The following is a 21,367-nucleotide window of genomic DNA, read 5'->3' as shown; positions in this document are numbered from 1 at the left end:
AGGACCATCTAAGTACCGAAAATTAACACCTGCTGTAGGATTGGAGGTTTATAACAAAGGGGTAGTAGAAGCACCAATAATTAGCCTGTTATTCATGACTGTGTTTTTAAACCCAAGGGATGTATATTAAGCACAGCAATCTTGTAATGACTCAGTACGCTGTACTGAATAAACACGTGTTCTTTCAACACAAAGTGCATATGTTAACAGACGCTACACAAAAGAGTAAAAAAAGCATGCCATTTACTCTGCTGTAGTCATGTGACACTAACCTTGCCGCCATCTGCATTATATTCCTTCTCATTTGCATCCAGGAGACGAGCCAAACCGAAGTCAGTGATCTTGATATGATTGGGTGACTTCACTAAGACGTTTCGGGCTGCTAGATCTCGGTGCACAAGTCTCCTTTCCTCCAAGTACATCATACCCTGAAAACAACAACACACACAATTACACACAAAATCAGACCATGAAATAATGGTCATCATCATTAAGTATTGTAGCAATAATCCAATAGTTGTCTAGCGATCAAAATCACTGCTTAGAATTACAATATCATCTACAGTGTCTATTATCATCTAATACAATCACATGATGTCTGATGATACCGTCATTACCTTCCATTATCTAAACACATTCTTCATGTAATTCTGCATTAGTGTAATGATAAAAGATCAAATCATGTAGGCCACTTTAAAGCCATAAAGGTGAGTTCATTTAAATCAATGTTTTGCCATGTATTACATGTCGCATTTATACTCATCATTATCTCATTTAGTACATTACTGCTGACATGAATAACAAAAATGTCTCTTTAATAATATTTAATTTACACCTTTAATAACAACAAGTGAATTATATAAATGAAATAAATAATAAAAATGTCATTATTATATAGTCAAAATGTAAAGGCTAGAGAAACTGTAAAACAACATTTTAGTGAATTTATTAGTGAATTTACCAATAAAAAAGCTTTTTTTACTCTGTTATAACTTTCAAAGATGCTTCATAGGGGGATTAACTTTGAAAACCGCTGTGGTTTTATTCATGGAAATTGTTCACACTGATAAGCGCCGAGTCTCTTCTCAGGCGTTGCCATGTATTGCAAAACAACGAAAACCCCAGACATCAATTTTCTGGAGGAGCGAACATTGCGCGTAATCGATTTAAGTCCGAGCGGCTGCACTGAAGCCCTTTCACAGGACGCGAGTCTCCATTCGTGAGAAAACAGCCACTCGGTTCTTTCCTCCAACAGGCTTTCAAGTGTCCTTGAGCTGGAGGCTGGATGAAATTTAAATCTTAATGTGATTGGTGAAGAGGCTGGGACAGCGTGTGGCAAAATGGTTTTACTGAGAGAGAGATTAGCTTGTAGAAAACACAACTGAAGTCCAGTGTAATGCATCATATGTGATTTTTTTCCAATGAGGACACAGTTCACTTTGCTTTTAAGCTGTTAATAATGTAAAAATGATATCTATATAAGGTAGAGATGTTATAGTTACTACTGTGCATCATCTGTAAAGCATTATTTCATGTTGCTTTAGACACAGTTGACAATCCCAATTTCTCAATATGCGTTGTTATGCGATCTTACATTCTTGTGTCCCCGCTTTCATCATCAACCATCAACCATCAAAGTGCAGTTTCAATACTCAAGAACAGAGAATGCATGGAAGTACCTACAGGTAGGTGTTCTTGATATTGGGGATGCAACGAATGCAGACTTGTGCAATCATAACCCGCTCAAAGTCCCATAAGCATTGCAGCAAAACGATGAGTAAGGAAGGAGGTGCTACTCATAACTATATTTTTATATTTCCTAATAACAATAGCCTAAAATTGCATCTTTAAAGAAACTGCAATGAAGCAGAAAACCTGCATAATATTGGAAATTGTACAGTTTATGTGTAAAAAAAAAATTTAGTTGTGTCTGTTTTATAAATATAAAATAAAATTCATTTTGCGTATATTGAGCATTCTTTTGTCTTATTAATGTATTATTTGTGTCTTTTATGCACATTTTGTCTTTTATTTGATATTATAATTTTAGTTTTGGTATCAGGAGAGAGCTGGTAAAAGCAAACATTTGCTTGTAAACATTTTAAGAAGGGAATAAAAATGCGGAAATGTGTGTTTTGCTAAAATGTACATTTACATATACAAGGGATTTGCAAATTTAGGCCTTAATATTTTTTATTTACGCATTTAAAAATGACAAAAATGCAGCAATGTATGTTTATCATGTTATGAATTTTGAATTTGGTTAAAATATGCCGATAAGCCAACAGGAAGATCACAACACAAGCGCATTTTAATTCTCGCTCAAACTATCTGTCCTCGCATCCTTCCAAGTTCGTTTTTCCAAGGTTGCCCGGCAAGACCAGTCTCCACGAGAACACAAGTCCATTCTTTGCATTCTTGGAATTGAGAAACGGCCAATGTGTCACATATTAGGGGCATGGTTTACACGAGAGGTCTTCTGGGGACCCACTGTCCTGCAGAGTTTAGCTCCAAACTTCAGGATCACTTGTAAATTATAGGCAGGTGTGCTGGAGCTGGGTTGGAACTAAACTTTGCAGGATAGTGGGTCCTCATGGCCAGGGTTGAAGACCTCTGGTTTTATACCATCAGAAAAATGGTTAAAAATGATTCCTAGCTGTCAATGGGGTGGTACCTCTTTCAGTACACCTTTGCACCTAAAGAGTTCATATTAGTATCTCAAAGATACATATTGGTAGCGAATGTATACATATCTGTACTTTACAATGTATACATATCTGTAAGTTACAACCTATTCTTTTCTATGAAGAAGATAAAGATATATATACAACATATTAGTACCCTTTATGATGTATCCTTTAAAAATGTATATGTACCTCATTTTGCTCTTTTCAAGAAACAACCAACAACTGACTCTTTATTATCCTTAATTTTAACACTGACATAACGGAACTCTCAACCATAAAAACATGCTGAATTAAGTACAACATTTTATAAACAAACCAAATGCCACTTACTTATGATGCCATTTACTTTTTATTAAACTTATTTTAAATATTTAAAATAAGTCTGCTGAAGACGTAGATGTTTAAATGTGATTATAAAGACCTACAGTACTTTGCAAAAGAGTGGATTTTGTTGCTTAAAGGTATAGCGGAAGATTTTCTTTTTCCAGATGGATCATCAAGACTATTGTTCATCCCAGTTGTCAATCATTCTGGTGATATGTTTACGTAAGGCCGTCGTACGTGCTTGTCCCTAAGTTTGCTTTCTGCACATGCGGACTTTCAGGTGGATATGTGTGGTGGTCTACGGTTTCAGACATTTATTGAAGCTCACGTTCTCATCGTGTTTTTTCAAAAAGTCTGAGGGTCGCAACAAAGTGTCTAATTGTATGACAAGAAGAGAAAGATCTCTGAAGAAAGAAACAAGACCAGAGTGTTTTTGGGAGACTATTTCACATGCTGGCGTGCGCTAAAAGCACAGGTTGGGCTTCCCACTAGCGCTGGGCAAAAAAAAAATCGATTTTCCGATTAATCGTTTTTTAAAATGTGGTCGATTCAGAATCGATTCTCAAAGAGCAGAATCAATTTTTTTCTTTCATATTTATTTCTGCAAACATTGAAAAAAAGATTAACGTTAATCGAATTACTAGTCTTCTTCACTAGATGTAACCCTATTTTTTGCTTTGCGCGAGGTTACCAAGGAGCGAGAGGCAAGCCTGTTATTCATTAATTCAGTGCTTAAAATGGCGGTTTCAGGTGCTTCATCGATTTTAATAATTACCCACTTGTAACCTGCTGTTCACTGTTCTTTTTATTAGTATAGTATTTGTATTTAATCTATATTTATTGAGTTGAATCGATATAAAAACCGGCCCGAGAACCGGAATCGAAAAATGAATCGAGAATCGAAATTGAATCGATTTGACAGCTTGTGAATCGAAATTGAATCCATCTGGAAAATCTGAATCGATACCCAGCCCTACTTCCCACATGAAGTTTCTACTCGACAGGTAAAGTTTGTCATGTTACATTATTTGGAGAAATCCATTTAAAATCACTGCTAGTAAAAGTTGATGTAAGCTATGATTAGCGATGCTAGCGGCACAAGTCACGAACCGCGCAAACACAGTAAACATGCCGACAGCAACTTGTAAACAGAGCGATGAGAAGAACTAGGCTTGTGCATGCTCTCTCTCTCTTAAAAAATTCTTTTAAAAAATTAGGAAAAATCTTCCGCTATACTTTTGAAGGTGAATTGCAAAGAAATAAACATTTACTGTTTTTTTTTTAAATATTCAAATCTGCTAGATATTCCTATTAATTCCTAACTAGATGGCAATCATTGCAATATAATAGGTAAACCCGAGATTACCAAACTTAACGTAAAAAAAATGAGAACACTGACTAGTTTGCAGTAATGTTAACACTCCAGACCCATGACTAAAACCATATTAGAGACCAAGTGAATGCAATTATATGACTGCATCAGCTGTCAAAAAGAAAATCTTTCAATCAAGTTGTGTAAGTACATAGCAGGAAGGGTTAATGCAAGCCTTTACCCAATGGGTTTTTATGTGGTTAAAGACGTTGATACCTAATAACAACAATAAAGAAAAGACTAATTGGTTGCCAAGATGGTTTTCGATAAAGAGACAAAGATTTTAGGTATGAACGAGAGTCACAAGGGGGAGAGAGAGAGAGAGAGAGAGAGAGAGAGAGAGAGAGAGAGAGAGAGAGAGAGAGAGAGAGAGAGAGAGAGAGAGAGAGAGAGAGAGAGAGAGAGAGGTTTATAAAATCAAAGCATTAGTAGCACCTATCTGTGCTTAATGTCTTTAAATCAGATATGTATTTGAAATTGTAGTGGCTAAAAATCTACATAATTATGTAAATGTGAACGTGGAGCACTTTACAGTTACAATGTGTTATTATAGCCACACAGTGAATTTAAAAGCTGTTATATCATGAGCCTATTTTATTATAAGGTCTGCTAATAAAGTTAAAGTCTTTTGCACTGTAGGTTACGAACACTTCCTACAACTTAAAAAAAAAAGGTTTTGGTGGCATGTAAGTACATGTAAGTTTTTCATCATATGTTTTTTTTTCATTTTCTAAGTTGGGTGTAAGATATCAAAAATCAAATCTTATGTCATATTAATCAGTGTCTTGTTGACTAAAACATAGCATAGTTTTGAAATATGTCTGCAGCTCTTAGCAACTTTTTTGGTGGGCTTGAAAATATTTTGACCGAGTGGGGTTAATTGTAACGCTGTGTTACAACTAACCCCTCAGCACTTACGATATGAAAACCGCTAGCGTTAGCGTAATTCTTGCCGTTGTTTTAAATAGGCTACACACGAATGATTGCTGGTTGCCAACAAAATAAATGTGCCTGTCTTATCAAAAATCGTGTGTCAAATGTATTTTTGTTCATATCTTTAATATTGATTGAATAAGGTCACGTCAAAGATTAAAATCATAATGAAATGAATGGCTAAAATCAAACTTTGATGCTCATTATCTCAGAATTTGATTTTGAAACTATAGTATGGTTATTACAGACTGGGTCACAAATAAAACATTTTTTTAGCATAATTGTGCTGCTTTTTCTCACATATTTAGACATTTGTATCCATTTATAATTGAACTATTGTTAGAAAAGGACTGGATGAATGAATACAGTGTGTATACATGTCTATTATAGACGGATATATAAACAATATCCACTTCAAGTATACAGACAAAATATTCCTGAAATATTTCCCTGCAAACTTAATTTTTAGTAAGTGTTACAACTAACCCCCTGCCTGTTACAATTAACCCCACCTATGGGGTAAGTTGTAATGTTTGCACTTCTGTCACGTTTGGTGTAATTGTCAAAGAATGGTAAGTACTAGAAACAAACTTCAAATGTTCATTTGTAGCAGAGATCTGTGTGTTGCTTGTGTAAAAATATAATTAAATCAAACTCAAATATTTTTTTAAAGATTGAGCCAAAACCAAAAAGCGTTAGGTTGTGCCCCAGCGTCCCCTACTTCCTAAACTGTAAAGACTAAAATGACCTTTCCATTGTTTGTTCGAAAAAATTACAATGCATGTACATCAAGCTTGTTCATGTCTAAAAATCAGATGATTTGTCCACGCTATGACCTTGAGAGCTTAAACTGTGTATAGACAACTTAATTGGACCATTTATTTCAAATAATTCTGCTTCCCCAAGTCTACCATCAATGTTATCTAATGGACTTCTATCTACATCCAAACATCATCTTACCTAATGCATCTTGCACAGTTTTAAGTGGTGATTAACTAAACCGTGCTCCTGGTTAGTAAAGGCATAGATGGGAATTGTGTGAATGTGATTGGTTGAAAATGATAAATGAAACAAAAGCCTTTAGTCTCTCCGCGGGTTGAGGTCAGTGGTCTCTTATAAAAGGCTTTTAGTCCACATGTGCTTATAAAGGGTGGAGGAAGAAATGATAATTAGTGTGAGTTGACTACGGCTGCTGCTTTAAAATACACAAATCTGTTCACAGCTGTGCGTGCAGGCATTTTACAGCATACAAGTGTAATGCGAAAGTAGTGATGTGGGGATTACACTCTCTGTCCAAGATGAAGGAAAAAGTTGTTTATCTTTACGCCCACCAATACTCTCACATTTCATATGGTGCTTTATCACATCCAGATATACAAAACCTTCAACACATACACTATTAGCAAGTAAGAAACTAATCTTGGCCTCAGCTGACCAATACTAACAGCCTGATGCACATTGCACACATTTATGGGTGCAGATCCGTGTTCAAATTGTTTTGTTTCAAAAAGATTAATACTATGAGCTTTATGAGGGGGAACAATTTGCTGGAAGAAATTTGTGAGGTTAGTGAAGTCGAATCTTTCTGTGCAAACAGAAATGGCAACGGGGTTTCTCACACACCCTCCATCTGCCTTTGGTTGGACAAGCAGACAGCCCAGCCCAAACTCAATGGTCCAGTCAGTCCACTTAAACAAACAGATTTTAATTATAGTCCCAAATCTGTCCCACACTAGACACAGAAAAACCATACAACACTAACACCTCCACCTAGATGCTCTCATGAAATCACAAACAAAATCATTGATCACTGTCACTAACAGGCAGAGATGGAAAGTAGGTACGCATGACCATTCGGTTGTCCTCCCTCCCTCAGGTACTCACAAATGACATGGTCCTCTGACAGGGTTTATTCAAAGATAAATGAGCCTACATTAACATTAATTGTCATCTAAAATGCTATTACCTCTTAGTTTGTAGAGCTTAAGTGGAGAGGAATCGAATATGTATGTATCACGGTAAAAAATCTTTTTAAGGTTTGCTTAAATTACATATACGACGTTGAAAAAGCTACATGTATGGTTGTGGATGTGCCTATTGGGTATGAGCGCAAGAGACGTTTTCAAGAGTCTTGCATGCAGTACACTCAATAATCTTCTCAATTTTTGAGACAATTAGACAGTGAGCAAATTTGGTATTACGCTACAGTGCGATCATTAGTGTTCATTACGAAAGTGGATGCAAATTAAACAAACCAAAGAAGATACACAGATGTGCCTTTATAGCAATGGCTCTTCTCATTTCAGCTGTGTGATTTGTTGATGAGAGACAAGGAAAAAAACAGCTGTTTTAGCATTAAGACCACAGGGAGAGAGAGAGAGAGAGAGAGAGAGAGAGAGAAGGAGCTGGAGTGCTCTCGAGGGCAATACATTATGGTCTCAGGAGAAAATCACTTCCCACTCAGAAAATACGAAGGCGCCCCCCTGACATTCTTATTTATGATCTTATTGAAGGCAAGCAGACAAAGGTTCAGTCGATAGGATTGTCCTGGAATGCATTTCGTCGTAAACAATTTGCCGGCCATGGTCGGATATGAAATTTATTTGATCGATGTCTACGTCTGGCTGTGGGCGGACCCTGGAACCACCCACATCTATTGTCCACACATCTGCTTGAGTTAAAGAAACGTGTAAGTGATGTGCCACTAGCACTGCGAAAATAATGACCAAGTTTCAAATTGTTGAAACTTCCAAAAATTCATGAATCTCGTTCCCTAAATCCCCATACTTTTGGTTGAGACAATTCTGTTATGTCCAGCTCAGTTATGCCACACAAACAAACAAAAAAGATTGTGGGTTTGAAGTATTGGGTAGGAAACACGCATACAGATACAATCTATAGCTTGTCGCTTTAGATAAAAGCATCTGGCAAATATATGTGACCCTGTTTGTGAAATCCAGATTAAATTTTTTTTTATACAATGGTCTTTACAGTACATTATGATGTATTATGTATTAAACAGTACAAAAATACAAAAAATATTTGAATTAGACTTACTGTATAATTAGACCTGCTTATTAAGTACTTAATTCAAGTAAAATTTTCTTGACACTTTTTTAAGTTTTACAAATACAGAAACAAATACTTAAAGTCTGTGTAAAGTCTAATAATAAATGTGTTTTTAGTTTTTCACACCACAGAAAAATATGATATTAACCACCCAAACAAATTTGAATGTTTAAAATAACACTTAGTAAATAAAATAATTAGATTTATTGGAAAAATAGGAAGGATTCTGCAATACATTTAATTTATGAAATGAATTTACATGGACATTAACTTGAGAAGCAATTAATGCATCTTGATTTGAATGTTTTTTAGATATTTCTATTAGAAACCATGAAAAAAATACAGACTGATCCCATGGAAAGTCATGTTATAGTCACGCAAAATTTTATTGATTTATTTGTGTCAATGGCACGCGATTTTAGCTTTTTTTCGTGTCTTGATCACAACTGCCTTTTTCTTATGTCCATGGCACGAGATTTTAGCTTTTTTTCGTGCCTTAAGCACAATTGTTTTTTTCGTGACACTCTATTTTCTATAGTTTCTTGTGTCCGTGGCACGACTTTCTTTTTCGTTTCATTTTATGTATTGTTTTCTCAGTGGGTCTCATTTACTAATAATTGCATAAGTTTTTTCTGACGAAAACTTTCCGCCTAATTCACAACACCTGCGTACGCACATTTCTTCTTACACTTGTTCTTACGTTAGTGAATGTGAAGTGTTCTACATGAGCGGCCGCATGCAAAAGGTTGGTAATTTGCATAAAACACACCCAAATCAACTCCATGTAAGGGCTTTCCGAAGCGCAGCGCTGGTCCACAGAAAATTTTGGGCAATTTGTCATAGAAGTAAAAAAGCTTGAAAAGAAATCCGCCAAAAATAATCCATCAAAGATCATATTTATTATTGATAAAGTTCCCTTTTGCTTTGCATTTTTTATTTGGGAGGTTTGCTGTCGCATCTTCTTTATATATTAAATATATTTATTACACGGCTCTCTGGAATGCTTGATTCTGATTGGTCAGTTGAGACATTTGCAGGTTCATTCTTTTCAAATAATAACCACTCCAAAATAATAACGCATAGCCGGACTACTTGCACGAGTAAAATCGCTCCGTGCCAATAAAGATCAATAAAGATTACTGTCTGTTTGGCGCCATCTTGTGACAAACACTCGACAACCACGACAAGACACAGACAGCTTATTGAGACTGAACTTGACAAAATAGAGCATGACAGCTACGAAGCCAACACACAAAAAAATACAGAATGGGCATTAAAACTTCTCAAAGACTGGTTAAAGAGAAAAAAATGGAGACAGACAAGTATGAAGCAGAGGATCTTAATAAGGTATTACGATCATTTTATGCATCTGTGCAAAGTTTCGCGGAAGGATAAAAATGTTAATTTAAAACAAATATGCCAATAAAATGTTTCAAATTCATATTCATGTCCAGTTTTTTTTCTTATGTGGCAAGTAGCCGTGTAATAAGCGGGATAATGTAGAGGCAGCCGGTAGTTATTGGGAAATAAGCCCCTTCAGTGTGATACAAGACCCTCCGCTTCGCGTCGGGTCCTGATCACACTGTCGGGGCTTATTTCCCGATAACTACCGGCTGCCTCTACATTATCCCTTACATAAAAAATAAGTAGGCTAAAATAATGTATAATATAATGTAGGCCTATATAATAATAATAATAATAATAATAGATCATGTAGCCTTACAGAAAACATAATAATATAAAATATAATCATGTACATTTTATATATCAACATTATTATAAAGGTTATAATTAGTATTTGATTATAGCGTACGTGATTATTGCCTACAAGTGGTTTTATGTTTTGATACGAAAATTTTGTTAAATCAAGATTTGTTCGTGAAAACATCTGTACGTACATCTCACACACAAATTTGTGCGTACGCATGCTTAGTGAATGAGACCCAATGTTTTTTTCTATTTTCTTACCATTGTCGCTTGGGGTTAGGGTTCTGTTACATTTTTAGATATCCAAACCCCAACTCTAACCCCAACTCCAGGAGAGAATAGTTTTAAAAGCGGAAGAAAAACATGTAGAAACCATTACATAAAACTACATCCTAACTTAAACCCAAATCTAACCCCAACCTTAAGCGACAATGAATTAAAAATGAGAAAACAATACATACATGCCCCGGACTATTTATAGAAATTCATGCGATTGTCATTCGTGCTCAAGTCACGAAAAAAGCTGGATTTCGTGACATGCACACAAATAAATCAATATATTTTTGCGTGACTATAACGCGACTTTCCCAGAGATCATGTTGCAAAAATACCAATTAAGACATTTACTTTTGCCATGCAACAAGCTAGCTAACAGATTCCGAACAGAGCCCAATTCTCTCACACAAAAGTCGTGATAACATTACCAGAACACAGATTTAAAATCTTCATGTTAAAATATATACACTCTCACGTTTATTGTCTTTCTGTCTCATGTGGGTGTCCAAGCAGTGCACTGCAGTTTCCTTTAGTTGTTCTGCATTTCTTGCTGGACTAAAGCTGAGCCCATTGCACAGTCAAAGCACAGGCCGTTCTGCCCCATTCTCTGGTCCCAGTGTATTTAAAACCGATTACTTCTGAAGCCCAGACAGACAATCAATAGCAACTCTGATTACAATAAGCCACAAGATGGCCGCTCCACACAATATTTATCCCCAGAGTGGACTTCAGTGTAATTAGAAATCAATGGCTCACACAGTCTATTAATGCAGTGAATGTGCTGATAGAGTTACACAGATTGTTGTATGCATCAGTGTGACAAACTCCAAAGACAACGTGAATGTCTTTATGGAAGAGCTGATCAGCTAAACAAGAACACTCCCGTTTAATTACACATCGATATTTCTTCGTAACGGCAAGGGGGAGTTTAAATGTTTTTTGAGAGTTTATAAAGTGTGCAGTGTCTATTTAGGACTAGCCAAAGCAGGGACAACTATAAATCAGGTGCTTTTTAGTTTAGTTGGCTTTATATGCAGTCTGTCAAACGTATAAAAAAATTATTAAAAAATTGGACAAATCAAAATGACAAAAAAAAACCACACCGCTGTTGATGTGTATACGAATAGCTAAACTGCACAAAAATTTTCTTGTTTATGATTTAAATCACTGTTGGGCCCTATCTTAAACTCTGCACAATGCGACGATTGGCACGGCGCAAGTGTTTTTTTTTTTGCTAGGTTATGCCCGACGCACTTATCATGTTCACGTCCAGTCTGAAAATAAGAGACTCTGATTGGTGTATTGCCCCAATAGGTACAACTCTTTTTGACCATGCGCCTGGTGCCCCGGGTTTTTTGTCATTAATCTCGCTAAAGTGATTTTTTTTCTCTTCTATGGCATCACCATGAAGAACCCACTTCCAGCTTTGTTCATGTAATGGCGCTTTTCCATTGCATAGTACCCCACGGTTTGGTTTGGGTCAGCTTACTTTTGGGAGCGTTTCCACTGATTGCAGGACATAGTACTCAATACCTTTTTTAGTACCACCTCGGTTGGGGTTCAAAGCAACCCGAGCTAATACCAAAAAACACTGTAGATAACTGATTGGTCTGAGAGAATAAAGAATAGCTTTACCTTCATGCTAGCTTGCGCTGTCTCGTGTAAACCTGTTGTCATCTGTGCTTTGCTGTAAGTTCCCAAACTCCATTTTAGCGATGAAAAACATACACAGGTTGAGAATCAGAAACACCAAAACAGTTTCTTTTTCCAGACTTGCAGTTTGTGGCGGCACGTTCGTGATGCATGTATATGCTTAAATGCAACTTAAATGTGGCTCAGCGGAGCATCGACTGAAGCCACGGTTGTTTGTACAGAAACTGTCATGTGAGAGAGAGGTAGTGATAAACGATGTGCAAACATCTATTTGTGGTGGTCAATTTAATTTGTGGCAGACTGAGAAATAAATGAATGTATGGGAATGTACAACAACACTCTCACTTGTATGATGACACAGCAGAAGGCAGCGCAAATATAACACACCTATAATCCCTCCCACTCCGAAGTGTTACTAAACTCGATGGAAAAGCTAACCAAACCCAGTGAGGTAACTGACCCGACCTGATCCAAAAACTGGGGTACTATGCAATGGAAAAGCGCCATAAGAGAGCAACATAAAAATTTGTTTCACAAAAGAGAGAAAATATATTTCAGGTTTGGGATAATATGAGAGGGATTGCATTTAAAAAAAAAAAATTGGGCGAACTTTTCTTTTAAAAACTCTTGTAAAGCAGTAGTACTTCCACACATACTGTATGAAAAGGATTTCCATGTGTAGTTATTGTGTTTTAAAACGGAGAGATTATAAGGAATGAAACGATTCTCCAGTTTCATCATTATCGGATTACTTTCTCCACGCCTGTACCGTCTTCTCTCTATAAACTGTTATGATTAAATTAACTTACTTTTGACCTTATGAATTGTGTCCTCCATTTCCCGGAAGACATATTTAAATTATCTTTGACACCTATTAAGTGTTCTGCCACTGCAGTCATTTAAACATCTTAGAATTCAAAACCTAAATCCTTGCGTGCGGCTCCTGTCTCTGCGGAGCTCTGTGCGCTTATAAAATAAGACTGAGAATAATCTGTGAGTAAAGATCAAGGAAGGTGACCCGTGAGGATCTGTTTTCGCCATCCGATTTCTCTTGCTTTCCTCAGACTCTCTTTCAGCTGTAAACACATCCGACTGGGATAAAAATCAGTCATCGTTCCTCACCCGAGATAAATTACCCATGCCTGCTACTTCAGTGCTGCAGAGCGTGGGATTGCGTGATTGGCTAACCCATAATTAGTTTTAAAGGTGTCATCATCAGTTTTCCAAATGTCCATTCGGAGCTGTTTTACGTCCTTTCAAAGCACTCCATTAATTTTAAACCTGTCTGTGGACCACACTCCTTTAAAAAATTATGACAATCAACAAAATGGGAAGCAGGGTGTATACCTATTGATTATAACTTCAATCACACTGGGGACCTTTGTCAGTTGACTCTTATTGGGAAGAAATTGGGGCTTTGGCCTCGTACATAAAGTTGACTGTCTGGGAACACAGACATGTTGGAAAGACCAAATCGAGGCAGACTACAGATACAGTATTATCAAGGTAGTGTTTTGCAATGTTTGTTTTATTTTATGGCAAATGTGCTATGGGTATAGACGGTTTCATCGGACGCACGTGATACACGTATGGATCCGAACTTTACTTCAGGTTTCGTTTTTTTAATGGTCTGACTAGTTGCTAAACTGATCTCTTGAACAAATGCCTCGTCGAAAATAATAAATGTTTTGATTTCCTAGGTAATCTATGTGTTGTTTTTTTGCTTGTCATATAAATAAAGTATCTTTAAAGTACTTTGTTGTTATTTATTATTAGCGGAGTTTACCGGAAGTTACTTGCGGACCGCGAAAGCCGCTTGTTTATGGTGTTACTGCTGAAACTGTCTATACATAACTTTTTATAAAAGGACACGTCATATCAAATGTCTAAAATAAACCACCAGGCAATGTCTGTGGAAAACCGTGGTATAAGTGGAAGGATTTATTCCGGCCCTTTGAAGTATCCGAAAATAATGCACACCTGTGGTGTAACGGCACGACATCACCTTTGGTGTGTATTATTTTCTAATAATTCAACAGCTCGTCGTCAATTATTCGTAGCATAATCCCAGCTAGCATTTTTAAAGCGTCTTGCCCTGTTCAAGTATATAGGACTTGGTCTTGTATAACTAAAATAGCTGCCTGGAGGCATTGCACATATGACAGGAAAGTGGGGAGACTTCTTAAGATCTTAAAAAAGTGCTAATAAGGTTTCTTTGCAGCTATGTCATATGAGAACCATTTCTGGTTCCCCAAGGAACCTTCTAGTAACAACTTCTTGAAATAACCATTTCTTTGTTACCTTTATAGTTTGTGGAACATATAAAAAACCTTTTTTTGCAGGTTTGGTAGAAGTTAAAGGCGGGGTGCATGATCTCTGAAAGCCAATGTTGACATCTAAAATCACCTAAACAAACACACCCCTACCCCAATAGAATCTGGACCTTCTTTTGATAGACCCACCCCACACATACGCAACCCAGGCACGGAGTCGCTTAGTAGACACGCCCCTTACTGCTGATTGGCTACTGTGTTTTGGTTTATGGACCGAATCCCTTTTCCAAAGTGTTTTTCAAAAAATCATGCACCCCGCCTTTAAAGGTTCTTTATGGAACCACACCATGACCAAGAACCCATAAATCTTTATTTGTAAGAGTGTAAGGATTCTTTGGTAACTTTTTGTGTTGGTGTGTCATTAAACATTCCCCACCTGCATTAGACTTTATAGTTTTTGAGTTGAACCCTTCAGTTAACTTGCCGTCATGTCTGAAACTTAAGATATGTTCACCCTATCAATGTAGTACTTATAAGAAATTATGTCATTAATAGCCCGGACACTGGATTGTGCATTAATAAAGGTTAAAGGATCTCCGTTTGGCAGCGTGAAGCTCCCTCAGTGACCAATTTTCAAGCCAGCATTTGAAAAACACACAATGCGAACATGGGAAAAAAATAAAAAAGCAGACAAAGGGCTAATTAAAAGCTGAGCGGCACAACATGGCTGACAAAAAGCGGCATGTTTAAGTAGTTTGTGTAAACATGCCACTGAAGACTACCAGCGCAATAATCACAATGATGAGGAGGACTTGAGGTTAAAGAAGTTGACAGGTGGTGAGAAAGAGAGGTGCTGCAAAAAAGATATGGCAGAATACATGGAAGAAGATAGAGAGACACACAAGAGAAATTAACAGTACTAACATAACAGCACTTATGTCTTGCAGCATGTATTGTTTATGTTGTGGTGGTTATGACCAGCCTGATCTCACATGAAATTCTACATATTTTATGAGGTGGCTAATTCAGAAGAATTCGTACAAGTGAGTCATACAAATATGTACGATTATCATAAAAAAAACAATAACCTAACCCAAATGTCACAGGTGCAAAAGCAAATCGTAAAACAAATGTGTTCTTATGAATAAATACGAAAGCCACCTCATAAAATTTGTACAAATTGCCATTGTACAACATTGTAATGACACAACACTATTGTAATGACACGAAAATAAAGATCAACATTGGATCCTGACGTCGGATCAACGTTGGATCCTGACGTCGGATCAACGTTGGATCCTGACGTCGGATCAACGTTGGATCCTGACGTCGGATCAACATTGGATTTTGACGTCGGATCAACGTTGGATTTTGACGTCGGATCAACGTTAGATTTTGACGTCGGATCAACGTTGGATTTTGACTTCAGATCAAAGTTGGATCCTGATGTCAGAACAACGTTGGAATTTGGCGTCAGATCAACGTTGGATTTTGACGTCGAATCAGCGTTAGATTTTGACGTCGGATCAACGTTGGATGATCTTTAGCAGAGTAGTAACAGAACACTCTGTCTTTTGGATGTAGCGGCATTTCACCTTAATTCATTGAGAAACATAGCAAGCATCGGTCGATATATCGGTGCACCCCATTCCTAAACTCAAATTTCAAACCAAGATTACTTTACAAGGTGGCTAATTTTATGGATATATGCCATAAACATTTTTTTTTTTACAATCCAGTTTCCCCCGTCTGGCATTATGTTTAGAGGTGGAGTTAGGGGTGTCATTACTGTATTTTTTTTTCAATTAAATGTAAAAAAAATTAAGTTCGATTTTGACGTCGGATCAACGTTGGATTTTGACGTCGGATCAATGTTAGATTTTGACTTCGGATCAACGTTAGATTTTGACGTCGGATCAACGTTGGATTTTGACGTCGGATCAACGTTGGATTTTGACTTCAGATCAAAGTTGGATTTTGACTTCAGATCAAAGTTGGATCCTGACGTCAGAACAACGTTGGAATTTGGCGTCAGATCAACGTTGGATTTTGACGTCGGATCAGCATTAGATTTTGACGTCGGATCAATGTTGGATGATCTTTAGCAGAGTAGTAACAGAACACTCTGTCTTTTGGATGTAGCGGCATTTCACCTTAATTCATTGAGAAACATAGCAAGCATCGGTCGATATATCGGTGCACCCCATTCCTAAACTCAAATTTCAAACCAAGATTACTTTACAAGGTGGCTAATTTGTATGGATATATGCCATAAAATTTTATTTTTTTACAATCCAGTTTCCCCCGTCTGGCATTATGTTTAGAGGTGGAGTTAGGGGTGTCATTACTGTATTTTTTTTTTCAATTAAATGTAAAAAAAATTAAGTTCGATTTTGACGTCGGATCAACGTTGGATTTTGACGTCGGATCAATGTTAGATTTTGACGTCGGATCAACGTTAGATTTTGACGTCGGATCAACGTTGGATTTTGACGTCGGATCAACGTTGGATTTTGATTTCAGATCAAAGTTGGATTTTGACTTCAGATCAAAGTTGGATCCTGACGTCAGAACAACGTTGGAATTTGGCGTCAGATCAACGTTGGATTTTGACGTCGGATCAGCATTAGATTTTGACGTCGGATCAATGTTGGATGATCTTTAGCAGAGTAGTAACAGAACACTCTGTCTTTTGGATGTAGCGGCATTTCACCTTAATTCATTGAGAAACATAGCAAGCATCGGCCGATATATCGGTGCACCCCATTCCTAAACTCAAATTTCAAACCAAGATTACTTTACAAGGTGGCTAATTTGATGGATATATGCCATAAAATTTTTTTTTTTACAATCCAGTTTCCCCCGTCTGGCATTATGTTTAGAGGTGGAGTTAGGGGTGTCATTACTGTATTTTTTTTTTTCAATTAAATGTAAAAAAAATTAAGTTCGATTTTGACGTCGGATCAACGTTGGATTTTGACGTCGGATCAATGTTAGATTTTGACGTCGGATCAACGTTAGATTTTGACGTCGGATCAACGTTGGATTTTGACGTCGGATCAACGTTGGATTTTGACTTCAGATCAAAGTTGGATTTTGACTTCAGATCAAAGTTGGATTTTGACTTCAGATCAAAGTTGGATTTTGACTTCAGATCAAAGTTGGATCCTGACGTCAGAACAACGTTGGAATTTGGCGTCAGATCAACGTTGGATTTTGACGTCGGATCAGCATTAGATTTTGACGTCGGATCAATGTTGGATGATCTTTAGCAGAGTAGTAACAGAACACTCTGTCTTTTGGATGTAGCGGCATTTCACCTTAATTCATTGAGAAACATAGCAAGCATCGGTCGATATATCGGTGCACCCCATTCCTAAACTCAAATTTCAAACCAAGATTACTTTACAAGGGGGCTAATTTGTATGGATATATGCAATAAAATTAGATTTTTTTACAATCCAGTTTTCCCCATCTGGCATTATGTTTAGAGGTGGAGTTAGGGGTGTCATTACTGTATTTTTTTTAATAAATGTAAAAAAAATTAAATTCACATTGTAGGTATTCAAACAAATTAACTACTTTGTAAAATACATCTGAATTCCTGTGAGATCAGGTTGTAAGATGTGTAAAAAGGTCACACAAATCCACACAAAAAAGTACATAACACAAATGCATTTGAAGTGCCAAAAAGTCACTAAACACATACAGCTGTGCAACACATTCAAACAGACACACTCAATACTAGTCTGACTTTCTTGTGTAAGTTTAATAAAAAAGTTTTTTCAACTGATGAGCGGGTAGTTTTTAATCTCCTGTATTTAAATTCTAAATGTGCCTGTCTGTTTTCAAGTGTGTATGTTCGTGTGTGTGTATATGTGTTTAAGTCTGGCTTCTGTCCGTCACACTTCAGTACCCATTCAGCAAGGCTCAGGGTGACAGAATACCAATAGGGAACTTAGACAGGAGAAGGACAATCGGGCCACAGTGAAACCACACTGGACGCTGACAGAAAGAGAATTAGAGGCAGGTGTGCCATAACATAACACTAAAATATATTCAAAAAATTTGGCACGATATTAATTCGTAGTTGTCCCAATTATTCTGATTATAAACTATTATTATGGTTATTTTCATTTTATTAAAGTTAGTGTGCCGAGCAACTAGTAACTGAACATATTTTAGTTTTATTAAAAGTGAGACCTTGATCCACATTAACAGAAAAATTTCCTCCCGCGACACCGCTACTTGGCAATGTAGTGCACTGATCTGATCTCAGGTGTTGGGCCTTTGGGGAGTGAAACGGTGAGCCAGAACATAAGGCAACACATGACCTTGTCCTGATGGGCTGGGCTGTACTTGGCATGGGGCACAAGGCACCAGATGGGCTTGGTAATGTGCTTGGCGTGAGGGTGGAGCGAGACCTACGTGCTCTTTTCCATCAGGTGAGACCTGGAGACCTGTGGAGGTCTGGGGATGGGGGTCCAAATTCATTAACAACACAGTGTGGTGGCCACAATAGGGAAGAGGGGGCATCACCCCCACCCAAAAGACATTATTTGTCCTCTGTTGTGACCTACAAGCATGAATCATACAATTGAGACATATGTAGAATAAAAGCAAAACTGTTGTCCTTCGTGTATCTTCCAGAACAAATTTCAATTTAATATCCACTTAAAGCTTTTGGAGGCCCTTTCTGTTTATTAGTTGCTGGAACAGATGAACAGAACAGTTTATTATAGAACAGCACTTAGAAAATACTTGAAACATACATAAAACGTCTAGACATGAAATCAGGTTAAGGATGTTGCTGTATGCCACTTAACCAAAAGACATTCAAAAGTTCATAGGAAATAATTGCTGTATTTAATTTTAGAGTCAACTTTTGCATCAGACGTTTGTCCTAAAATAGCTTCAGAAATAAAAATTGATAAAAATAAGACATATACTTTTTTATATATTTAAAATGTTTTATATACTTTATATACCTATATATACACTCACCTAAAGGATTATTAGGAGCACGTGTTCAATTTCTCATTAATGCAATTATCTAATCAACCAATCACGTGGCAGTTGCTTCATTGCATTTTGGGGTGTGGTCCTGGTCAAGACAATCTCCTGAACTCCAAACTGTATTTTGAGCGTGGCATGGTTGTTTTTGCTGCCAGACAGGCCGGTCTGAGTATTTGACAATCTGCTCAGTTACTGGGATTTCACGCACAACCATTTCTAGGGTTTACAAAGAATGGTGTGAAAAGGGAAAAACATCCAGTATGCGGCAGTCCTGTGGGCGAAAATGCCTTGTTGATGCTAAAGGTCAGAGGAGAATGGGCTGATAAAAGCTGATAAAAGAGCAAATTTGACTGAAATAACCACTCGTTACAACCAAGGTATGCAGCAAAGCATTTGTGAAGCCACAACACGCACAAATTTGAGGCGGATGGCCTAGAACAATTGGACAGTTGAAGACTGGAAAAATGTTGCCTTGTCTGATGAGTCTCGATTTCTGTTGAGACATTCAGATGGTAGAGTCAGATTTTTGTGTAAACAGAATGAGAACATGGATCCATCATGCCTTGTTACCACTGTGCAGGCTGCTGGTGGTGGTGTATTGGTGTGGGGGATCGTTTAAATGCCACGGCCTACCTGAGCATTGTTTCTGACCACCATGTATCCATCCTCTGATGGCTACTTCCAGCAGGATAATGCACCATGTTACAAAGCTCGAATCATTTTAAACTGGTTTCTTGAACATGACAATGAGTTCACTGTACAGTCACCAAATCTCTCTCTCTCTCTCTCTCTCTCTCTCTCTCTCTCTCTGTGTGTGATGCTATCATTTTCATAACTTCTCTTCACTTGATGTGAAACACATTAAAAGTGTGAAAGTTCTTAAATCAAACTATCAATTCCAATGTAAATGTACCTGCTGTCACAAAATCGTCCTTTTCATTATGTGGCATTAGATGGAGGCACAAGCAGAGCTTAATTCTCATTTGTCAGGAGATTAATTTACTCTCAAACAGCTTCGAGCTTTAGCTTTGAGCAGCATTTCCACAAATGTCTTTTTCTACACACACGCTGGCCTCTGTTCCATTTACCATTCTTTTTTTCACTTTGTTTGTCTTTCTCTCCAAGTTCTTCCTTGCCTCTGACCTGGCCTCAACAATTGTTTACAGATTCACAGTGAGGTCTGGCCTTCCTCAGGCCACAGTAAATAATCCACACCTGTCTGCTTTTTAAAACACAGCCCGGCTCGCTGGTGTCTGTTAGGTGTTGGTCTAGCGAATCAATATTGCAGTTTGTGTTTGGCGCCGAGGGCTCGTGTGTGGACGGGGGTGTACGTGCCTTTTCTCTGAGGCTGGTCTGGCACCGCAGCGAAAATGAGGAGTCTAAACCTCTGTGGCAGACATGATAAGAATTTTAGCATAAGCCTTTTGGGAAAAGTAATGATTAACTGTTTTCGCCTGTCATCAAACTCCTGCAGAAAAAACTATATGTGTACATATCCATAGAGATCTATTGTCATGCACAAGAATTATATTTGATATTAGATATGTGTATGTGCCAGTTTATTCTTACATATTGCAGACAAATTATTTAACATTGAACAGATTCGTTTTCAAACAACTGCCATGCCTGCAATATTCATTTCAAAACCCTGATGCCAAACAAGAGTAAGGTCACAAAAGCTTCTCTGGACCAATGCTGATGCTCACACGCCTAGAAAGTAAATATAGCACACAAATAAACAATGCTTCTCTTCTGAAATGAGAAAAATTTATTTATTAAAGAAATGTATTTGCTTGAGGTGGCACGGCGCATCTGTTCTTACGCTTGTTTAAATTAAAACACTATGCCCAGTGTGTGTGTGTGTGTGTGTGTGTGTGTGTGTGTGTGTGTGTGTGTGTGTGTTTCAGAGCAACAGCCCTCTCAGCACACAACTAGCCTGGACTGCTCGTGCACAAGCCATAAATAAAAAGAAAGATACAAGACAATCATGAGATGAGGGCAGACAGGTACTTCAGAACAAAATGAAAACAAACCTGAAGTAGAAAACACACACTTTA

General features: G+C 37.4%; 1 protein-coding gene across 2 annotated transcripts in view; it reads right to left on the bottom strand.

The window, feature by feature from the left end:
* The window catches only part of LOC135733466 (receptor tyrosine-protein kinase erbB-4), a 457,412-nt gene that overhangs the window by 16,982 nt on the left and 419,063 nt on the right, over window positions 1-21,367 (bottom strand). For both annotated transcript variants that reach the window (XM_065252090.2, XM_065252091.2), the window contains exon 21: window positions 273-428. In XM_065252090.2, the coding sequence (XP_065108162.1) occupies window positions 273-428 (156 nt within the window). The remainder of the gene's footprint in view (window positions 1-272; window positions 429-21,367) is intronic.

The sequence above is a fragment of the Paramisgurnus dabryanus genome, chromosome 15 (genome assembly GCF_030506205.2).
Source record: "Paramisgurnus dabryanus chromosome 15, PD_genome_1.1, whole genome shotgun sequence".
In the NCBI taxonomy this organism is placed as follows: domain Eukaryota; kingdom Metazoa; phylum Chordata; class Actinopteri; order Cypriniformes; family Cobitidae; genus Paramisgurnus; species Paramisgurnus dabryanus.
This window is presented reverse-complemented; position numbering and strand designations above follow the sequence as displayed.